Consider the following 18,330-nt stretch of genomic DNA (forward strand, 5'->3'; position numbering starts at 1 on the left):
GGACTCTGCTCCTGACCATCAGGTTGAGCTAGAAATCCAGAGGCAGTACATGAATGCGAATAATCAAGATTTACCTGGAGAAATACAGAACCTCTGTGTGGGCAAAGAAGCAGCACAGGAAAGGGATCCATCTACCACATCCATTTCCCACTGCCACCGCTGCCTCACCATCCTCCTCCTCTTTTTTCCTTCTTCTGCCTCTTCTTCCCTCCCACCCCCACCCCCCACCGCTTTTCCTCCAGCTCTCTTGTTTTTCGCCTCTTCCTCCCTTTTCTCCCTCTATCTTCAGCCAGACTTTGGGTCTATAACAGGAGAGGTAACAGGGATCGCTCTGCTCAGCCCTTTCTGTGTGTTCTTCAGGCCCAGGAGAGGACTGGTCACCTGGATACATGTGGGAAACATATGCCAACTTTGTAAAGATGAGCAGAGCATTCCTACTGGAGACAAGGAAGAGTGTCCAGGTACAAAAGGAACGTCTTTCTTATTTTCTTCCTCCCTGACACTAAACTGCCTCCTGCTCTTCGAACAGACACGTTCGAAGGTTTCAGAAGAGGTAAAAAAAGAACTGTCAAGTCTTCCAGGAGGGAAGTGGACCCCTTGGGATGGGTTCAGCCCATGCAGGTGTGTTTCCCCCCACTGTTCCAGGGTACCCCTTACTGCTCCCATGTCTGGCCATCACTGGGACTGGTAAAGGGCTGAAAGTGAGCAGGAGATGAGGGCAGGAGGGGACAAAGGCAGTGAGGAAAGTGGCACCTGCCCTTCAGGGGACCTCCCAATGGCCTGATGTCAGAACAGCCTTGCTGGGAGGTTGTTAGATTTGTTCTCAGCTGACTTTGGGGTACATCTTGATTTTGTTTGATAACATCTGGATATCAGCACACCTCCTGACACCACCAACCTGATAAGGTGTCCACCCTGTACAGTGGACAACCTCTCCCCTTTCCCAGATCTCCTGTCTCTATCCGTAACAACCGTACCTAGAGAATTGTCTTCCCATTTTACGTAGCTCTTCAGGATAACTAAATTCTAACTCTTGAAGTAAACTGTTACCACTTGATATTTATTTTAAAATATGTGGGGGAGCAGAGCAAAGAGAAACTGCACAAAAATGCCATTTTCATAGAATGATCCTTTAAGTGGAAAAGCTTATCCACGACTTCAGGCAAATGAGCAGGAAGTCCCAAAGAGACTTTCAGATGGAAATGATTATTCTGCTTTTCCTTGAGCCCAGGAAAGGGACAGCACGACACCTGCTGAAAACAAGGGCTATCTGTGTTCAGGACAACAGGAAGTAGTGACCAGTCAGAAGCTTGCCCTGACCTGGTTACAAATCTGGTTATAGAAGAAAGCAGCTCAAAGGAAATTTGCATGTCCAATAGGTTTCACTATTAAAGTTTACACAATGTAGAGTAATCAGCCAAGCTGGCTGGCTACGCAGATCACATGATTAGAAACATGAAACTTGGCTATGTGCTCGAGCAAGTTTTACTTCTCCTTAGTACAGAGGTGTTTGCCAGCAGCCTGCACTCTCAGAAACCAGACTCAAGTGACTGGGACCCTTGAGATCACAGGCTTACCATGCTACTCCCGAGGACGGCCAGGGACTGCTGACGTGACCACTGGACAGTGATTTGTGACTCGTATAGTTACAAAAAGAATGGATAAGCTTAATAAAATAACTGTCCCCGCCAGTCAGAAGTTGAGGTAAGATTTTTGCCATCCAATACTTTTCCTTCTTCTTCTCCTTTTTTTTTTCAATGATTTTACAGCATATCAGAAATACTGAAATGCTGGGATACTTTGCTTGTTCTAAGAAAGCCGAGTGTCAATTGCTATAGGGAAGTGGACTGTGTTTTTAAAGAAATGTGTAGGAACAAGTGGGCTTAATTTAGCCGACTTTGCCAGTGGTGGATTAAAATGTAAAGTTTTGAAGAGACAATAAAAAAGAAAAGCCAAGGGCTTAGATTCTCCAGTGGTCAGCTTGGAGACTTTAAACACGGCTTTTCTAAAAAAAAGTTTGATTTAATCTGAGTACTGAAAGTTTTCATTGTGGATTTCTATTTAATGCTAAGGATTGTTGTAATGATTTGTATTCATTATAGTTTTACTGTCTCATTTATTTTGTGGCTGTATATCACAAGTGTTTTAGGGAAATTAGATTTATTTTTCCAGTCTTCATGTCAGTGCAACAATTATCTATAAAAAGATTAAATAAACCACTTAGGAAAAATAAATAAACCAGAAGGGACCCAAGGGGCAAGAATCAAGAAACTCCTCTGAGCTATGAGAAAAAAAAGAAAAAGACTTTCCAAATTTTTATTTTGAAAATTTTCTTTTTGTCTCATTGCAACAATATCAAGACTTTTGGACACGGGAACTTTTAGGTGTTCAATGAGTGTTTTATATTTCAGCTACCCTTTAAACTTCATTTTTTCATGGGTTGATGTGACACGTGTAGCAAGGAAGTTATCACAAATGATAAGGAGCTACAGAATTAGGGTTGTTGAGACAGAATTTAAGGGCAATTAGCCTGGGAATGGCCAAGGGACAGTCCTTGACAGTTACAATATGGGTTATATACCTGGTAGGCCCTCGGTAAATGATAGTTTGAAACAAACTGCTAGTCTAAAATCAGGAGGCAGCATGGCTGCGGTAGGTCCCTTTGAGGGCATGTTGGTAAGTGCTGCTGAATGATCGGCCCTAATGGGAGACAAGAAGGTCCTGCCCTTTTCTCACATTGCTACACCATCATGGGAGGGGGCAGATAAAATCGTGCAAGTAGTAAGTGGCTCAACGAGTGTAAGAAATGAATCGGAGTAGCCGGAGATGTTTTAGCATAGAAGATGCATCAAGCACTAGGCTTTGTCAAAGTAAATGAACAAACCAAACCAAATACAAATGAACATATAAATATGGAGAGCCAAGTAGTGGTTACCAGAAAGGAAGGGGCAGGGAGAGGGTGGGGGGCTGAAGTGGGTGAAAGAAGTCAAGTGTATGGTGACGGATGGAAACTACATTTTTGGTGGTGAGCACGCTATGATGTATATAGAAGTAGGAAATATAAGGCTGTAAATGTGAAACTTACATAGTGTGATAAACCAATGTTACCTCAATAAGACAAAATAAATAAAGAGCTAGTCTTTGAGAGGCACGTAAGATAAAAAGAAGTTGGGGAACCGGACGCTTGGAGCTGGCCTTGAGTAGGTCCATTTGTAGGATGGTGAGAACTTCCTTCCCAGCAGAGGCTGTAGAGTAGGCATGTGGGGCCAGAAGCTCCTGACGAGGTTAGACACGTAGGGTGCAGCCATATCATAAAGGATTGTGAGGGCTCTGGCCGCACAGAGCTGGAGAACAGTTTACACTGTTACAGATGTCATGCCAACAGGCTTCAGGGAGGTTGTCAAGGATGCTCAGTGAGAGGGGGGCAGCTAAGTAACCCAAGCCTCTAATGCTACTGGCCTGGACTTGGGGCAGAGCAGTCAGCAGGGAGAGGGAAGCAACGACTTGACCAAGAAACTTTGAGGGTTTCTCTCAAAGGAACAAGAAGGTGTAGAAGGTCCTTTTCAGGGATATTCCATAACCTAGGGCTGTACTAAGTTTTAGAACTTCTTTCAGGAAATCCAGATGAGATTTTAAATAGAGGAGGGCAATAGAACCTAAATCACTTTATAATTGCTCCCTCAGGGACAAAGTCCAGCTTTGCCACAGAGCTATCAACAGACAACGTACAACCATAGATTAGAGGGTGGAAAACTGAAATTGTATTGTGGATAATCATATACTACATTCATCTGCTCAAGCAGAAGTAACTTTTTCCCCCTACTTGGTTAGAGTTGTTTTTACGGAATTGACCAGTTCTGATAAAAAGTGCACTCTTGATGTGGAACTGTTCAAAGAAATGAAATTGTAAACACAATGAACCTGAAGCACCATTTAAAATATTTGCTGTAATTAGATGGGATGGCCGGGCATAGGTAAATGAATTGTTGATCTTTTTGGTTTGCACCCTCTGTCTTGACTGGTTAATATCACTGCGGAAGATTGACAGCTGTGCAATTATTTGGCATTGAATGATAGTATAAGTGAAGAGCTGAGTCCATATTCTTAAGTTTATCAGCACTTAAACATACTTTGCTTAAATTATCAGCCAGAAAAATAGAGAGAGAGTGAGTGTCCTTCTGGGGTAGAGGGAGTGTAAAGGGATGACCTTGATCTAGGGCTGAAAAGAGATTAGAGGCAGAAGGAGTGACCAGGAGGAAGAAAAAGCAGAATCAACCAGGAAAGGAGGGCAGGAAAGATTGGAAGGAAAGAGGAGAGTCTCAAAATGAAGGAGAATGGCAAGGTTCCAGATGGACCTTCTGAGATGGACAGCTGGGGATAATAGTCAAGTCTGAGTTCCTACTATTGAAGAGTTGAAAAAAGCGAAGTGGCTCCATTGTATGTGACCACAGAAATGTGTGAGCACAGATTTTTTATTTTTTTTCTCCCCTTGAGGCACTACGTGAAGTTGGTTTCTCTGTTCATGGGAATCCAAAAACTTACAGAATCTTTTAGTAGATTCTCAGCCATGATTTTCCCTGGATTTTATAAGGTAACAATACCACCAGAAAAGCACCTCAGACCTGATGTCTCAATCCTTCCACAGTAAATATTCCTGTTCACAAAAATATTACTGTTCTGGATAAGCGTTTCAACATTTACAATCCTGAATCACACTGATTATATTTCTTTCAAGTTAGTGAAACTAGTTTGTGAAGGAATTTTTATGTTTTACATAAACTTTTTTAAGCTTTTTCTTTTATATTGGAGTATAACCAATTAACAATGTTGTGATGGTTTCAGGTGGACAGCAAAGGGACTCAGCCATACATATACATGTATCCATTCTCCCCCAAACTCCCCTCCCATCCAGGCTGCCACAAAACATTGAGTTTGACTTATCCACCTATGCTTGTGCATTTTTCTTTCTAGCCCCCACAAATATATATTCACTTATTTTTTACAAATGCGAAAAGTCTTTGACGGGCATAAATAAGCCAAGTCTCCCTAATCCTTATCTTATTGGTGTAAGATTATGGTATTTTTCAGTCAAATTAACATATGTGTGACTTCAGGAAACTGTGCTTAACCTTCCCGGTCCCAGTTTCTTCAGCTAAAAAGATAGAGACAATAATAGCACCAATCTCATAGGGCTGCTGCAAGGGTTAGAGCGATCCTGGCACACAATAATTATTGAATTGAAAAATGGTGGTTATTTAGTACCTTTATTGTTATTCTTATTAATTCTATAGGTGTGCAATTGACTTTCTGAACAGAAAAAGAGCACTTTACATGGATCCTTGATAAATTTCATGTCAGTTTCAGTTCTTCTTTTTAGCTATTTTTGCTATTTTACCTGTTGATTCTGACATCTGTGGCATTCATCTTTGCATGGACTGTAGACGTGACAAACACCCTTTCTCTGCCTTCATCTAAGTGGCTAATAAACTGTCAAGCATGACAGAGCCCTGTCATGGGTGTCTGGGTCTCACAACGAAGGCTCTCACTTGGAGATCCTATTTGACAGATCCTGGGACATGACTTTTCTTCTCAGGTCTTGGAATCCTCAGCTGGAGTTTCCAGTAACTTAACTTTTCCAGTTCACTTCTTCAGAAACGAATTTATCTTCTTTTCACCTTTCTGTCCCCAGCTTCCTCTGTGGCCCTCTCTATTTCTGTCAATGGTGTCACCATTAACCCTAAGTCTGATTCATCCTGCCTTCTGTACTTCCACTCACCTACCACACCCTCTAGTCTTTATTTCATGATACTTCCATACACGCCCTTTTCTTCTTTTTCCACCACCCCTTCCTGGATAGGTCTTCATCACCCTTGTGTCCCCTAGCTACAAAATGAGAAGTTTGGATCTGATTATTCTCAAAGTCCCTCTCAGCTCTGATGCTGTGTGGTCCTTTAGGCATGAAAACCATACTTGAAATGTTACATCTTCTGATGCTACCATTTCATCCCATGACCTTCAGGAACTATGTCCTGATGGAATGATCAACTTATTTGAGATAGTTTTCAAAACACTTTCAAACACTTTTCTTACAAACTTTTTGAAAACTGTCCAACTGTGAACACTGGGGTCAGAGGATTCAACTAGACAGCATGCAGATACATCATCTAGAAGATAGCTATGATATGTTTTAGAAGGACAAAGCAACCAGTTCCCAAAAGGGAAGGGTTCCAATTGCCAGCTATGGGTCCTGATGATGTCACTCAAAACTTCTCTAAGCCTCAGTTTTCTCAACTGTCAAATAAAACTGGAGATACCTTCCTCACAGGTGTGTTCTGAAGACATGGGCTAAAGCATCCAGAATATTTGTCATATGGCCAGTATAACGAGTAAAGAAAAAGTAAACGCGACAATCAGTACTTCAACCCACCCTTCACAAGTGACTGTTTGGTATGTCTCTTCCTACTCATGGCAGTAGGTCCAACCCCCTTTAAACTGGAGTGGCAAGAAGAGCCCAGGGGCTCATCATGGTGGACAGAGCACAGCCTGAATATAAGTGCGTCTGGGACATCGCTCTTATCATTCTTTATAAGCTTTAGGTCAGAGGCCAGTGCTGATATGAGAGGGCGCAGAGGAAGCACAGCATCTAATGTCAGAGATAAGATAGACTTCCAGGAAGTATGATTCCCTGTTCTCTTCCCACTGCTCACCTGCATTGTGTCTACTGAGAACCTGCTCAACTGGACTAACTTGTGTCCTACCAATGGATGGAATTCTCAGACAGGTCTCTTTCTTCTCATGGGCAAGCTATATGAGAGCCACGTTAGAAATTTGCTTAGTGTTTGTGGATTTCAGGACCATCAGCTAGGAAACCTCAAGGCACTCTCTCATCCACTCTCATCTGGGCACAGCTCTGCCAGGAAAACACTAAACCAGAGTCTACATATTCAAGGCGCCCTCTCTCCTGGAGCCAATGATCATCTGAGCAATGTGTGCCCTGGCTGAACAGTTCCTTCCTCTTCGTGAATATGTTCCCAAATGGGCTACGATACAATTAATTAGGTTTCCGAGAACTGAGCCACAATCACATTCCAGCCCTGCCTCTTACATCACTGGATAGGAAGAGATTGGGCTGGTACCCAAATGTTTTAAGCACACATTTATAATCTTTTGGTTTTCCTCACAGATGATTAAGCTCATCTGTTCTGTGAAGAATTTACTTGTTTGGTGCATTTTCAAAGAAGATCTTACTATTGCCCTCCTGTGATGACATCAAGGCATCTGGGCTTGTTAAAGAACATGAATAAGGAAAAAAAAAGAAATTAAGTAATGTCTTATTATAGAGAAATTGAAACACTGGATGGCTTTTCTTTGGCTTTTTAATAAATCCCCTAGAAGCTGTCTTACCCTGCCCTTCTTCCAGACGTAGCTGCACCACTTAGATGAGTGGTTCTCCACCAGGGACAGTTTTGCCCTCCAGGCGGTATCTGACAATCACACATGGGGTAGGGTTGCTGCTCACGTGTAGTTGGTAGATGCCAGAAACACTGTTGAACATCCTGAACTGTGCAGAGTAATCCTCACAGCAAAGTATTATCTGGCACAAAAATGTCAACGGTGCTATAGTTGGAAAACTCTGATTCAAATCAAGTGGAATGAATTTTATGTTGAATGAGAAGCACAGGTTCACTTGTATATACTTAGAGTGCAGTATGTATTAAAGTTTAGAATATATAATACGTATCTTTGCCATTGATGTGGCCTCTGCTTGCTGGACTGATTTTCCTCTGTCTGGGATGATGTGGGTCAGTGATTGCCAAGCAGAAAGTCCAGAAGTTCTTGAGTTTGTATGTCAATGAGTTGTTTTTGAAAAAAGAATTTTTAGTGTCAAACGAAGCTAAATGGCAGGAACTACATGAATCACTAAAGCATAGGTTATTCTCTCCTAAGTAGAGAAATGAAAGCAGGAAAAGATTTCCAGACATCAGGTCAACTTTGGAATACTCTGTTTCTACCTCTTCAAGTAGACTGGGCAACTTGAGTGGAAACCACGAGAGTTAGGATAAATATCAGATAGACTCTGATTTTATAGGCTAGTGGTCACTGGGGCTACCACTGCCTCCCCATCAGATACATTGCATGTCTTGCCTTGTGATTTGGATTTGCCAGGTCCTTTAAATCTCAACTGACCTGGAACCATTCTTCTTCTTTAAGATGACCTTGCAGCTCTCTATTTGCTCTTTTAGGTGCTGATATCTAAGCTCTCCGTAACAGCTTCAGTTTTCTCATTCCATGTACTTGCTGGGCTTTCTCAGCCTCCAGGAACCGAGCACACGATCAGAGGTTAAGAGGATGGCACACTCATTGTTCCAGAAATGGGTCCCCCCTGCAGATTGGTGGAATTCCAGCCCCCATCGAGGTCCTGCCTCAAGATCAAAGGAGCTGTGAACCCTGAAGTGTGACCCTGGCTTGCTGTCTACCAGGTCCCACTGACCTTAAGGGTCCCTAGCACACTGCAAGGAAGCAGCTGACATTGGCACACAGGTTACCTGGCCTGCAGTGGACACCCTCTCTCAGGGAGCCACCCCTCCTGCTATGGGCTGAGCCTCTTTCTGTGTCATGCGCTCCCATCCTCAGCTCTACACCCCTCGGCGGGCAGGCATATGTCTTCCTTCCCACACCTGTACTTAGTGCTACAGTTGGGGACTGCCTGCTCCCAACAGCTCCTCCCTTGCAGCTGCTCCTCCCGGTCTAACCTGCCTGCTCCTACCTGTCCTGCCTCATCTCCCTTCTGAAAGGTCATCCATCAGCAGCTATATCTGTAGACTGATTTTCCACTTGGGTGTATTCACAACCCTTTTACAGCATCATGGCCTAGGTCCCCAAACTGGAAGTAGTCTCTTAGTCCAGCATGGCTGTTCCAGTGCTCATTTCCACAGCAAAGCATGGAAGCCAGCTTAGGGACATGTTGCATGTCCTAGATGGAAAGTGCTTCCCTGTCTGCCACTTTCCTGAGAAAGAAGCTCGTTACTCCCAGGGCATCCCTGCCTCCCAGAAGGCTAGCTGGGCGTCCTAGATTGCCACCAGATTTCAACCCTCCTTGAAGTGTAGGGAACCTGCAGCACAGGTCACCGAGTTTTCAAGGCAAGCGCCATGCGGTCTCACAGCCCCCATGCTTGTTTCAGCACTCTGCTGTTGCAGTCTTGGATTCTCAACTAGGAGCCCTGTATTTGCATTTTACACTGGGCTCTGGAAATTATGTAGCCACTGATGGTCACAAGTTCCATGAGCCCCCTTGGCTGAACCTGCTCCCCCTGCAATATGTCAGGACAAACGTCGGTGGAGAAGCCTCCTCCCCTCCTCTCCCTAGCCTCCAAATCAGAAGGGTTTCCTTGGCAGGTAAAACGGAGAAACCACCTCTGTACTCCCTCAGGTAAAATGCCCATGATGTGATGTTACCTATATAAGCTCACACTAACAAAGCCCAGTCTAGAACTATGCCTCCATGCTTGCCTGTGAGTAGGGAGGAAGAGCAGACCATGTATACCTCTTTTTTTTCTGTGTTATTTACTGGCTAGTAAAACATTTTAGCTTAGTCTGTATTCTATGTTTTTCTGAGACTCTTTTTAAATTAAAAAGCAAATAATTTACTAGTCAGAAATCCCAATGAGGCCCTACAGAATATTGCTGTCAGTGTTTCATGCTATTACCTGCTTCCAAGTCCAAACTTGAATTTCACACTGACGCAGGCATGTTTGGTACCCTATGATACTATATATTTTTCAAGGAATGTTCTCACAATAGTTCATGTAATCTGAGAGTGAGTCATAATTAAAAAGAGCAGAGTTGGTCTTATGCATAGACTAAGTATAAAGGACCATGTGGTATAATTTAAGAAGTGCGCAGGAAAAGTGTTTGTTTGTTTGTTTTTGCTGAATTTTGGAATCAGGCAGACCTAGGTTTGACTTGCTCTGTACTCCATAGGTCTTGGTCTCTGAGAAGATTACTTAATCCTTTTTAGCCTCAGCTTTTCAGGAAAATGAGAATAATAATAAATAACATAATGCTCGTTCAGTTACACAGTCATGTCTGAATCTTTTCAAACCCACGGACTGTAGCTCACCAGGCTCCTCTGTCCATGGGATTTCCCAGGCAAGAATACTGGAGTGGGTTGCTCTTTCCTCCTCCAGGGGATCTTCCCAACCCAGGGATCCAACCCATGTCTGCTATATCTCTAGCACTGGCACATGGATTCTTTACCACTGAGTCACCTGGGAAGCCCATATAACCTAATAGGGGTGTTGTAACCATAAATGTATTAAATAGAGAGGAAGGGTTCAGAGAATGTCCCACAAATCCCTCCTGGCCTGGGCTCTGCTGTTGCCCCCAATTGTGTCCTTAGAGAGACATCCTTCTGTGATAAAGCAGTATCTTAGAGTCCTGGCTCAAGATTAAACATCACTGTAGTAGGTTCAGGCATTAAGCTCTTTGCCATCACTAACACCCAGGCCGGAATCTAACAGCTCATCGTGGGGGCAGAGAGCTGTGCTCATCTGTCTCCCACACAGATGTGGCTCGATCCATGGTTGTTAGCTGCAAGAAGGGAACATTGTTCAGGAAAGTGGTGAAAAGAAGGTGAGAAAGGTCAGAGGAGGGAGACAACACCTAAGTCAAGGGAGGCTATAACTATGGTGCTTGGGCAACAGGGTTAGAGGGCTAAGCTCAAAGGCAGAAAGAAATGTCCTCCCTCGTTGATTATGCTGTTGTTTACAACTTTACTTGGTTCAAAATGTAAAAAGCTGCAGGGTGAAGAATAACCTTTTAAACATGTTTGGCATATTAATGACCATACCCAATCCTAGGCAGGAAGGAAACCGTCAGTTTTAGCACAACTACAGTGGAATCAAATACAAACATGAAAAATACTTTCAAAAAGGAAAATGGCAAATGTAATACAAATTGAAAACAGCCTGGTGGCTCAGATGGTAAAGAATCTGCCTGCAACACAGGGTTTGATCTCTGGTCAGGAAGACCCCTAAAGAGCTTTTTGAGCATGATAAAAGGTGAGTGGAAAAGCTGACTTAAAACTCAACACTCAAAAAACTAAAATCATGGCATCTGATCCTATCACTTCACAGCAAATAGATGGGGAAAAAGTGGAAACGGTGGCAGATTTTATTTCCTTGGGCTCCAAAATCACTGCAAATGTTGACTACAACCACAAAATTAAAACACTTCCTCCTTGGGAGAAAAGCTATGATAAATCTAGACAGTGTATTAAAAAGCAGAGACATCACTTTGCCGACAAAGGTCTGTATAGTCAAAGCTATGGCTTTTCCACTAGTTATGTACAGGTGTGAGAGTTGGACCATAAAATAGGCTGATTGCTGAAGAACTGACGCTTTTTAATTGTGCTGGGGAAGACTCTTGAGAGTCCCTTGGACTGTGAGAAGATCAAACCAATCAATCCTAAAGGAAATCAGTCTTGAATATTCATTGGAAGGACTGATGTTGAAGCTGAAGCTCCAATATTTTGGCCACCTGATGCAAAGAGCAGACTCACTGGAAAAGACCCAGACACGGGGAAAGATTGAGGGCAGGAGAAGGGGACGACAGAGGACGAGATGATTGGACGACAGAGGATGATTGGACGGCAACGGTGACTCAACAGACATGGGTCTTCGCAAACTACAGGAGATGGTGAAGGACAGGAAAGTCTGTCATGCTGCAGTCCATGGGGTTGCATAGAGTAGGACGCAACTGAGCAATTGAACACCACCACCACCAGCAAATCACTGGAAAACCGAGCCCTCTACATGTATGTGACTATTTTGCTTCTTAAATTGTCTTTACACCCTGCTCAAGGTCAAAGTCCTCTTTTTACAGCAGAAAACTTTATTTCCTATTATCATCCTATCAACAGATTATCATAGTTGCCCAACCAATCCCAGATAACTGAATCGAATTCATTTGATGAATGATGAAAACAATTCTTAACATGATTAAAACAAAAGCTATTTGTGTGCCTCAAAAGTATAGTAGGGGAAAAACATCTGCTTTAAAATTGCTAGTAACTACTTAGTGGGTTTGAGGCTTCCTTTTGGGTTGATGAACTGTTCTGCAATGAGATAGTGGTGGTAACTGCACAGCACTGTGAATTTACTAAATTTACTTACTATTCACTAAGTTGAATATTGAAATAGTTGAATGAAGAATTTTTGCTAATAAAATTATTTTGTGTATTTACTGTAAAATATTATATTATGGGGATCCATGATCATTTCATTTGACCAATTAGATACTGTGTCAAAGCATTTTTTTTTTAGATGTATTATTGGGGAATTCCCTGATGGTCTGGTGGTGAGACTCAGCATTCTCACTGCCAAGGGCCTGGGTTAGCTCCCCGATCAGGGAACGAAGATCCCACAAGCTGAGCAGTGTGGCCACCCCACCAAAAATATATATATTATTAATAAATGTTCCTGTAGGGTAAACATTTAAGAATGACAATGCTTCCTTCCACTTCAATCTCTCCATATGATATTTTCCAATACTTTTTTCACTCAGATCCCAAAGAAATGATGAGCTTGAGGCAGATTTTTTTTGATGTATCAGAAATACCATTCTTGCAATATCACTCCTTGAAAATTTACTCCCAGAAAAATATCTTTGTTTTTAGTTATAGAAATGATTGCTCAGACAAGTGGGGTGTAACATGTAGACACAGCCAAGTTTCAATTTTCCCCCCAACTAAGGTTAATTTTTTCTTTAAACACACCTCTGTTCCAAAATTACATTTTCAGAATTTTCCGAAAATGATTAGAATTACTTGTCATGCAGTCTTACAAATTTGAGAATCATCTGCTTTACACAATAATTTTCATGTTGTTAGAGGAAAGACTGAAAACATCACAAAATTCCAGCTGTCAGCACCTGGTTAGAACAAGAAACAAATCAGAGCCCGGCACAGTGACAGGGTTAGATAACATGAGCTCCAGGGGCTCTTCCAAACCCAAGAGCCTCCTTGAATTTTTTTACTTTCCACAACCTGCTCCCACATATTCTAGGAAGAAGTTTCCCTTTACCCCAGGTCCTCCACACTATGTGGGTGAGTGACAGCCAGCACCAGAGAGATAAAGGAAAGTGCTACATCCCTACAGACCCTTAAAATCAGGGAGCCGAGAGCCTGACACTTCTGCTGTCACATCAAGGGACAAATCTCCCAGGACCTCTGTGCAGCTAATTTAACCTACTTTCCTGTCGTCTCATCCGTGGCAGGGCAGTGTGTCTCATGCCTAACTGCCTCTGATAGGGTCAAGTGCACCAGGAGTTTTTTTTTTTGGAAAGGACTCAGGGTTCTAGGATCCTCTTTATTCCTGGTTGTGCCAAGTCAGCCCAGTTTCTGTCTGCTTATAACTGAGATCCGCCGTCTAGACACATCAAAGACAACCACAAAGTATTTGCAGATCTCAGTGAGAAAAAAGAAATGGTAGAGTGTCTGGAGAAACTTGCAAATTACTTTCTCTGGTTCCTAGGGGGTTAGTGAGACAACCCAGGCCATGAGATGCTTACACAGAAGGTGCACAGATGCCCCCACTCCAGGACTCTTAGGTGGCCTTTTGGACTAGGGTGATGAGAGGGGCGCACGGGGATAGGTACCCAGGTCTCCTTGCAGCTGAGCCCAGGCACTCTACTTCCGAGCACATTCTGCACCTGAGAGCCCTTGCCCTATTCCTTCCTGCCACCTGCGTGCACTACCCTCTCTGTTTCTCCCTCCCCTTGCCTTCTGTCCCTTCCTCTTTCTTCTCTGCCCCTCCCTAAAGACTGAAACAGGCCCTGCAGAGCCCACGCAGCCTTCCAGCAACAAGTTGAGCGGGGAAGACTTGTCGCGGGGCAGCAGTGGGAGCACATGTCCTCAGTAAACACCCTTGGCTGGGGGAGGAACTGGATGCCTTCTCCAGGGACAGAGAGGAAGGTGCCCCAAAGGGCACATGCAGAAGCTGGCCATCCACCCTGGCGAGGGGCCAAGCTGAGACAAGGCAGCACATGTCATGCAGGGCTGGTTGCGAGCTTGGGTTCTGGAGTTGGACGGCCCGATTTCAAATCCCAGCTCTATTGTTCACTAGATGTAGGACCTGGGGCAAGTTGCTACCTGAGCAAGTATTTCCTCACTATAAAAGTTGAGATAATCACAACAATGTGAATATACAATGTGTATGTGAATACACTACTACTGACTGCACACTCACTTAACACTAGTTATCAAAAATTTAATGTTATGCGGTTATTTTTTAAATGGGATAACAATAGGACCTATATCACCAGGCTGTGAGGGCTAGATGAGATGATACACGCAAAGTACCTGGCACACAATACATGCTCAGTGAGTGCGGGCATTCACCGCAGTGCCATTGATTATCCAGTTGACCGCTGGCCTGGCTCTCTGGGCCTGGACTTGTAAGCATGGCTCTGGGCTGCGGTATAAACTGGAGGGCACATCCCTGCTGTGGAAAGGCTGGTTCTTGAACAGGAAATTTGGCCCACATGTGGAAAGGATGGAGCGGCATGTGAGGGAAAGATCTGGGGGAATCCTCAGAATTAATCTGGGGACAGTGGCCGAATTTCTTTGGAATTTAATGTCCTCCCTTCCAAGAGGAGGTTGACCTAGGATATTCCTAAAGTCTCTCTCACCATCAGACTTCTGTGACTACCTTGATGACAGGCAAAACTAGGAGTTTCAGACCTGTGTGGTCTGAGCCCAGCACTGGGGTCTCCTGGGCCTTGTATCTGAGTCTGTGAATGGGGCTGGGGGAGACCATTTTGAGGCATCCTATGGTGGAAAGGACTTACCAAAACTTCTATGCCAGCTTCACCATGGACACACTCTCCAGAAGGAAGGGCCTTTGGTTGCTGAATTCGCAAATCTAAATATAACACCGATAATGCCACAGGAAGGCCGGCCTGGAGGAAGCTGGGCCAGGCTGTAGGAAGGAGGAGGGAAGCTAGTGAGGGGACAAGGGCTGCTGCAAGCAAAAAACAGAACAGCCACTCAAAAGCGGCATTCTGTTCCAAATGACCGTCCGTAGCCAGAGACTTCAGTTTTGAGACAGAAATTATCCAAAGGGAAATTATTTTGTGTGAATTAGAGATGCTCCCCCGCCCCGCACCCCCCACCTCCCGCCCCATCTCTCTCTCTCTGCCCTTCGGTCTGACACAGGTCAGATGTTTCTGTTGTGTGATACGGGGGCAGAAGGGACCTTCCTCCTACATCACCAGAGGCAGGGCTTGTATCATAGTAGCTCTGAATCCACACGTGCCTTGCTTGGTCTGCTCACTGACTACTGTGGAATAACTAAAACAAATACATGTCTTGCATAAAACAAATGATAATATTAAATTTTAAGGGGAAGACCCCACCCTCAAGTCAGTTGTTGTTGTTTAGTCACTAAATTGTGCCCGACTCTTTTGTGGCATCATGGACTATAGCCAACCAGGCTCCTCTGTCCATGGGATTCTCAAGGCAAAAATACTGGAGTGGGTTGCCATTCCTTTCTCCAGGGAATCTTCCCAACCCACGGATTGAACCTGAGTCTCCTGCACTGTAGGCAGATTTTTTACCGTCTAAGCCACCAGGGAAGCCCCTAAAACGTTTAGTTGTATCCAGATTTTGAAGATCTTTGATAGCCAAGATAATGAGTGTGTACCTTATCCTGCAAGAAACAGGGAGACATCAATGACTATCCATGAGTGGAGTGACATGATAAAAGGAGGAATTTAGGAAAATGAACCTGGAGAAGGGGAGAGGCTAAAGGGAAGGAGGCAAGATGGGGAAACAAGGAGGAAAGGATAGAGAAGATGGGGTACCTATATATAATGACTGTTACTCAGCCATAAAAAGAATGAAATAATGCCACTTGCAGCAACATGGATGGCCCTAGAGATTGCCGTACTGAGTGAAGTCAGACACAGAGACAGACATATCGTATGATATTGCTTATATGAGGAATCTAAGAAAAAATGATGCAAATGAAATTATTTACAAAACAGAAATGGACTCATAAACTTGGAGAGTGAACTTGTGATGGCAGGGGAGACTGGTTGGCGGGGGACAAATAGGGGGCTTGGGATTGACATGTACACACTGCTATATTTAAAGTGGATGACTGGCAGGGACCTACTGTGTAGCACAGAGAACTCTGCTCAATATTATGTGGCAATCTGAATACAAGGAGAATTTGAAAGGGAGTAGATACATGTGTATCGGAGAAGGCAATGGCACCCCATTCCAGTACTCTTGCCTGGAAAATCTCAGGGACGGGGGAGCCTGGTGGGCTGCCGTCTATGGGGTCGCACAGAGTCAGACATGACTGAAGTGACTCTGCAGCAGCAGCAGATACATGTGTATAGCTGAGCTGCTTTGCTGTACACCTGAACCTAGCACAGAATTATCAACTATACTTTAATATAAAATTAAAAGTTAATTTTTAAGAAAAGATGGGGTTGGGGCACTGGCATAGTCTATCATCCTGAGATCACAATGGCTGTAGCTGTAGAAGTGAACAGGAGGGTAAAGAGAAGGGTAAAATTTGTCTAAATATGAATTGATATAACTAGTGAGAGGACATGAATAGTCAGAGAAAAAAAATTTTTTTAAGTTGGAAATTTCAAGAACATCAGATTATTTAATTACTTATTAAATTTAATAACAAAATATACCATAAATGACTAGTAGCATGTTAAAAATAAGTCCTGAGTCAATAAGTGAGATCATTAAAACTCCTGAAAAAGGAGGAAGTCAGCTAAGCAGACCTAGAGATGATCACTGCATTTTTAAAAGTCTGTTCATGGTATGAAGTAGTCAAGAGACTGGATTTTTTTTGCCTCTATATGTATACCAAATAAAGCATTAGAGATTTCTACTCCAAACTGATCTTAGAAACATATAAGTTGGAGATGCCAGGCCAGTTGTGAGGAGAGCAGATGGATGTCTTAAGAGTACCCAACCGAGTAGATGTGGATAATTCACAGTTCAGAGAGAGGCTGAATAACTCTCGGTCAAGACAAAAAGCCAGGCTTGGTTCAGCAGACACCGGAGAACTGCTGTAGGCCCTAGAAGAGAGAGCAGCCTGGTGAAAGCTGGGTTTTAGAAACGTAAGCTGAATAGACCCAGACAAGCCTTCAGAGCATGGGCTGGAGAGGTACATTGCCAGAGGCAGCTTTGTCCTGGTGTGAAGGGGAAGCTGTAGGCTTGGATCTTGGTTGCAGGAGAAGAACCAGCCTAGTTCATACTGAAAGGATGAAGCTCCAGAACTGGGCTTGAGGTTAGGATGTGGGGATGAAGAAGGAGGAAGGATTTGCCTTGTTCTTTTTGTTTGTGAAGAGTTGCTTGAATATGAAGCCTTCTTTAATCCATTCCTAAATCCAGATTAAATAGGGATTTTCTCAGATAAACGTTGCTTTGCAGTCCACCTTTTCTCAAAAAACAGTGAAAAAAACGTCATAAAGCCTGCCTTCTCATGGTTCTCTGTGAGTGCACTACGGAGCTAAAAACAAGATTTTCTGGGTTTTTTCTACAAAACTTTAAAGAAAGCACTTCTTGCAGATGATACCATCTTTCAAATCATCTATATTTAATAAAAATTATTAGAAAGGTATTAATGAAATATGACTTTACTTGGAGTACTCTTTGATGGTCTGGCTATATGCAGCTGCCTTTCCAGTGAACTTCATGCCCACCCTGGTTCTAGTAGAGCTCTGCATCCCACCAGTCCATCCTTCCAAGCCAGTCACCATGCTGGGGAGCATTTTCAGTCAACCCTCCCTGCCACTACCAAAAAACAAATGAAAAAACACCCCAGAACCACCAACAACAGCAACAATAAAAACCAATTCTGGAGTACCTTCTGGTCTGGAGAATATCTATCCAAGCTCATTCTACAGTGACCAGCTATTGCCTACAGCCTAGCATAGAAAATGGTTTCACTGTCCTAAAAATCCTCTGTTCCACCTACTCATCCTTCCTTCCCTCTTCCTGAACTCCTGACAACCACTAATCTTTTTACCATCTCTATGGTTTTGTCTTTTCCATATTCCAGGTGGAATCATACCTTATGTAGTCTTTTCAGACTGAATCCTTTGACTTAGCATATATCACATTTTTAACTAGAAATCATCAGAAATTAAAAACTATGCAACATATGCAACCAGCCACTAGTTGCCTCTGAGTCCAGAAAAGAAAAGAAAAATGGTTGTCTTTTGCCATTCAAATTACACTAGTCCTATCCCTCTTTTACAGACTCCCTGCGCTGGGGATTCTGGGAGTCCCAGGCTGCT

General features: G+C 43.4%; 1 protein-coding gene across 2 annotated transcripts in view; it reads left to right on the forward strand.

Moving 5' to 3' along the window:
• BLNK (B-cell linker) overlaps positions 1,450-18,330 on the forward strand; it is a 77,307-nt gene continuing 60,426 nt past the window's right edge. The window contains exon 1 of one of the 2 annotated variants that reach the window (XM_018041591.1): positions 1,450-1,704. In XM_018041591.1, coding sequence (XP_017897080.1) covers positions 1,658-1,704 — 47 coding nt within the window. In that variant the 5' untranslated portion in view covers positions 1,450-1,657. The remainder of the gene's footprint in view (positions 1,705-18,330) is intronic. The other variant, XM_018041590.1, reaches the window with a different exon arrangement.

The sequence above is a fragment of the Capra hircus genome, chromosome 26, assembly GCF_001704415.2.
Source record: "Capra hircus breed San Clemente chromosome 26, ASM170441v1, whole genome shotgun sequence".
NCBI lineage: Eukaryota > Metazoa > Chordata > Mammalia > Artiodactyla > Bovidae > Capra > Capra hircus.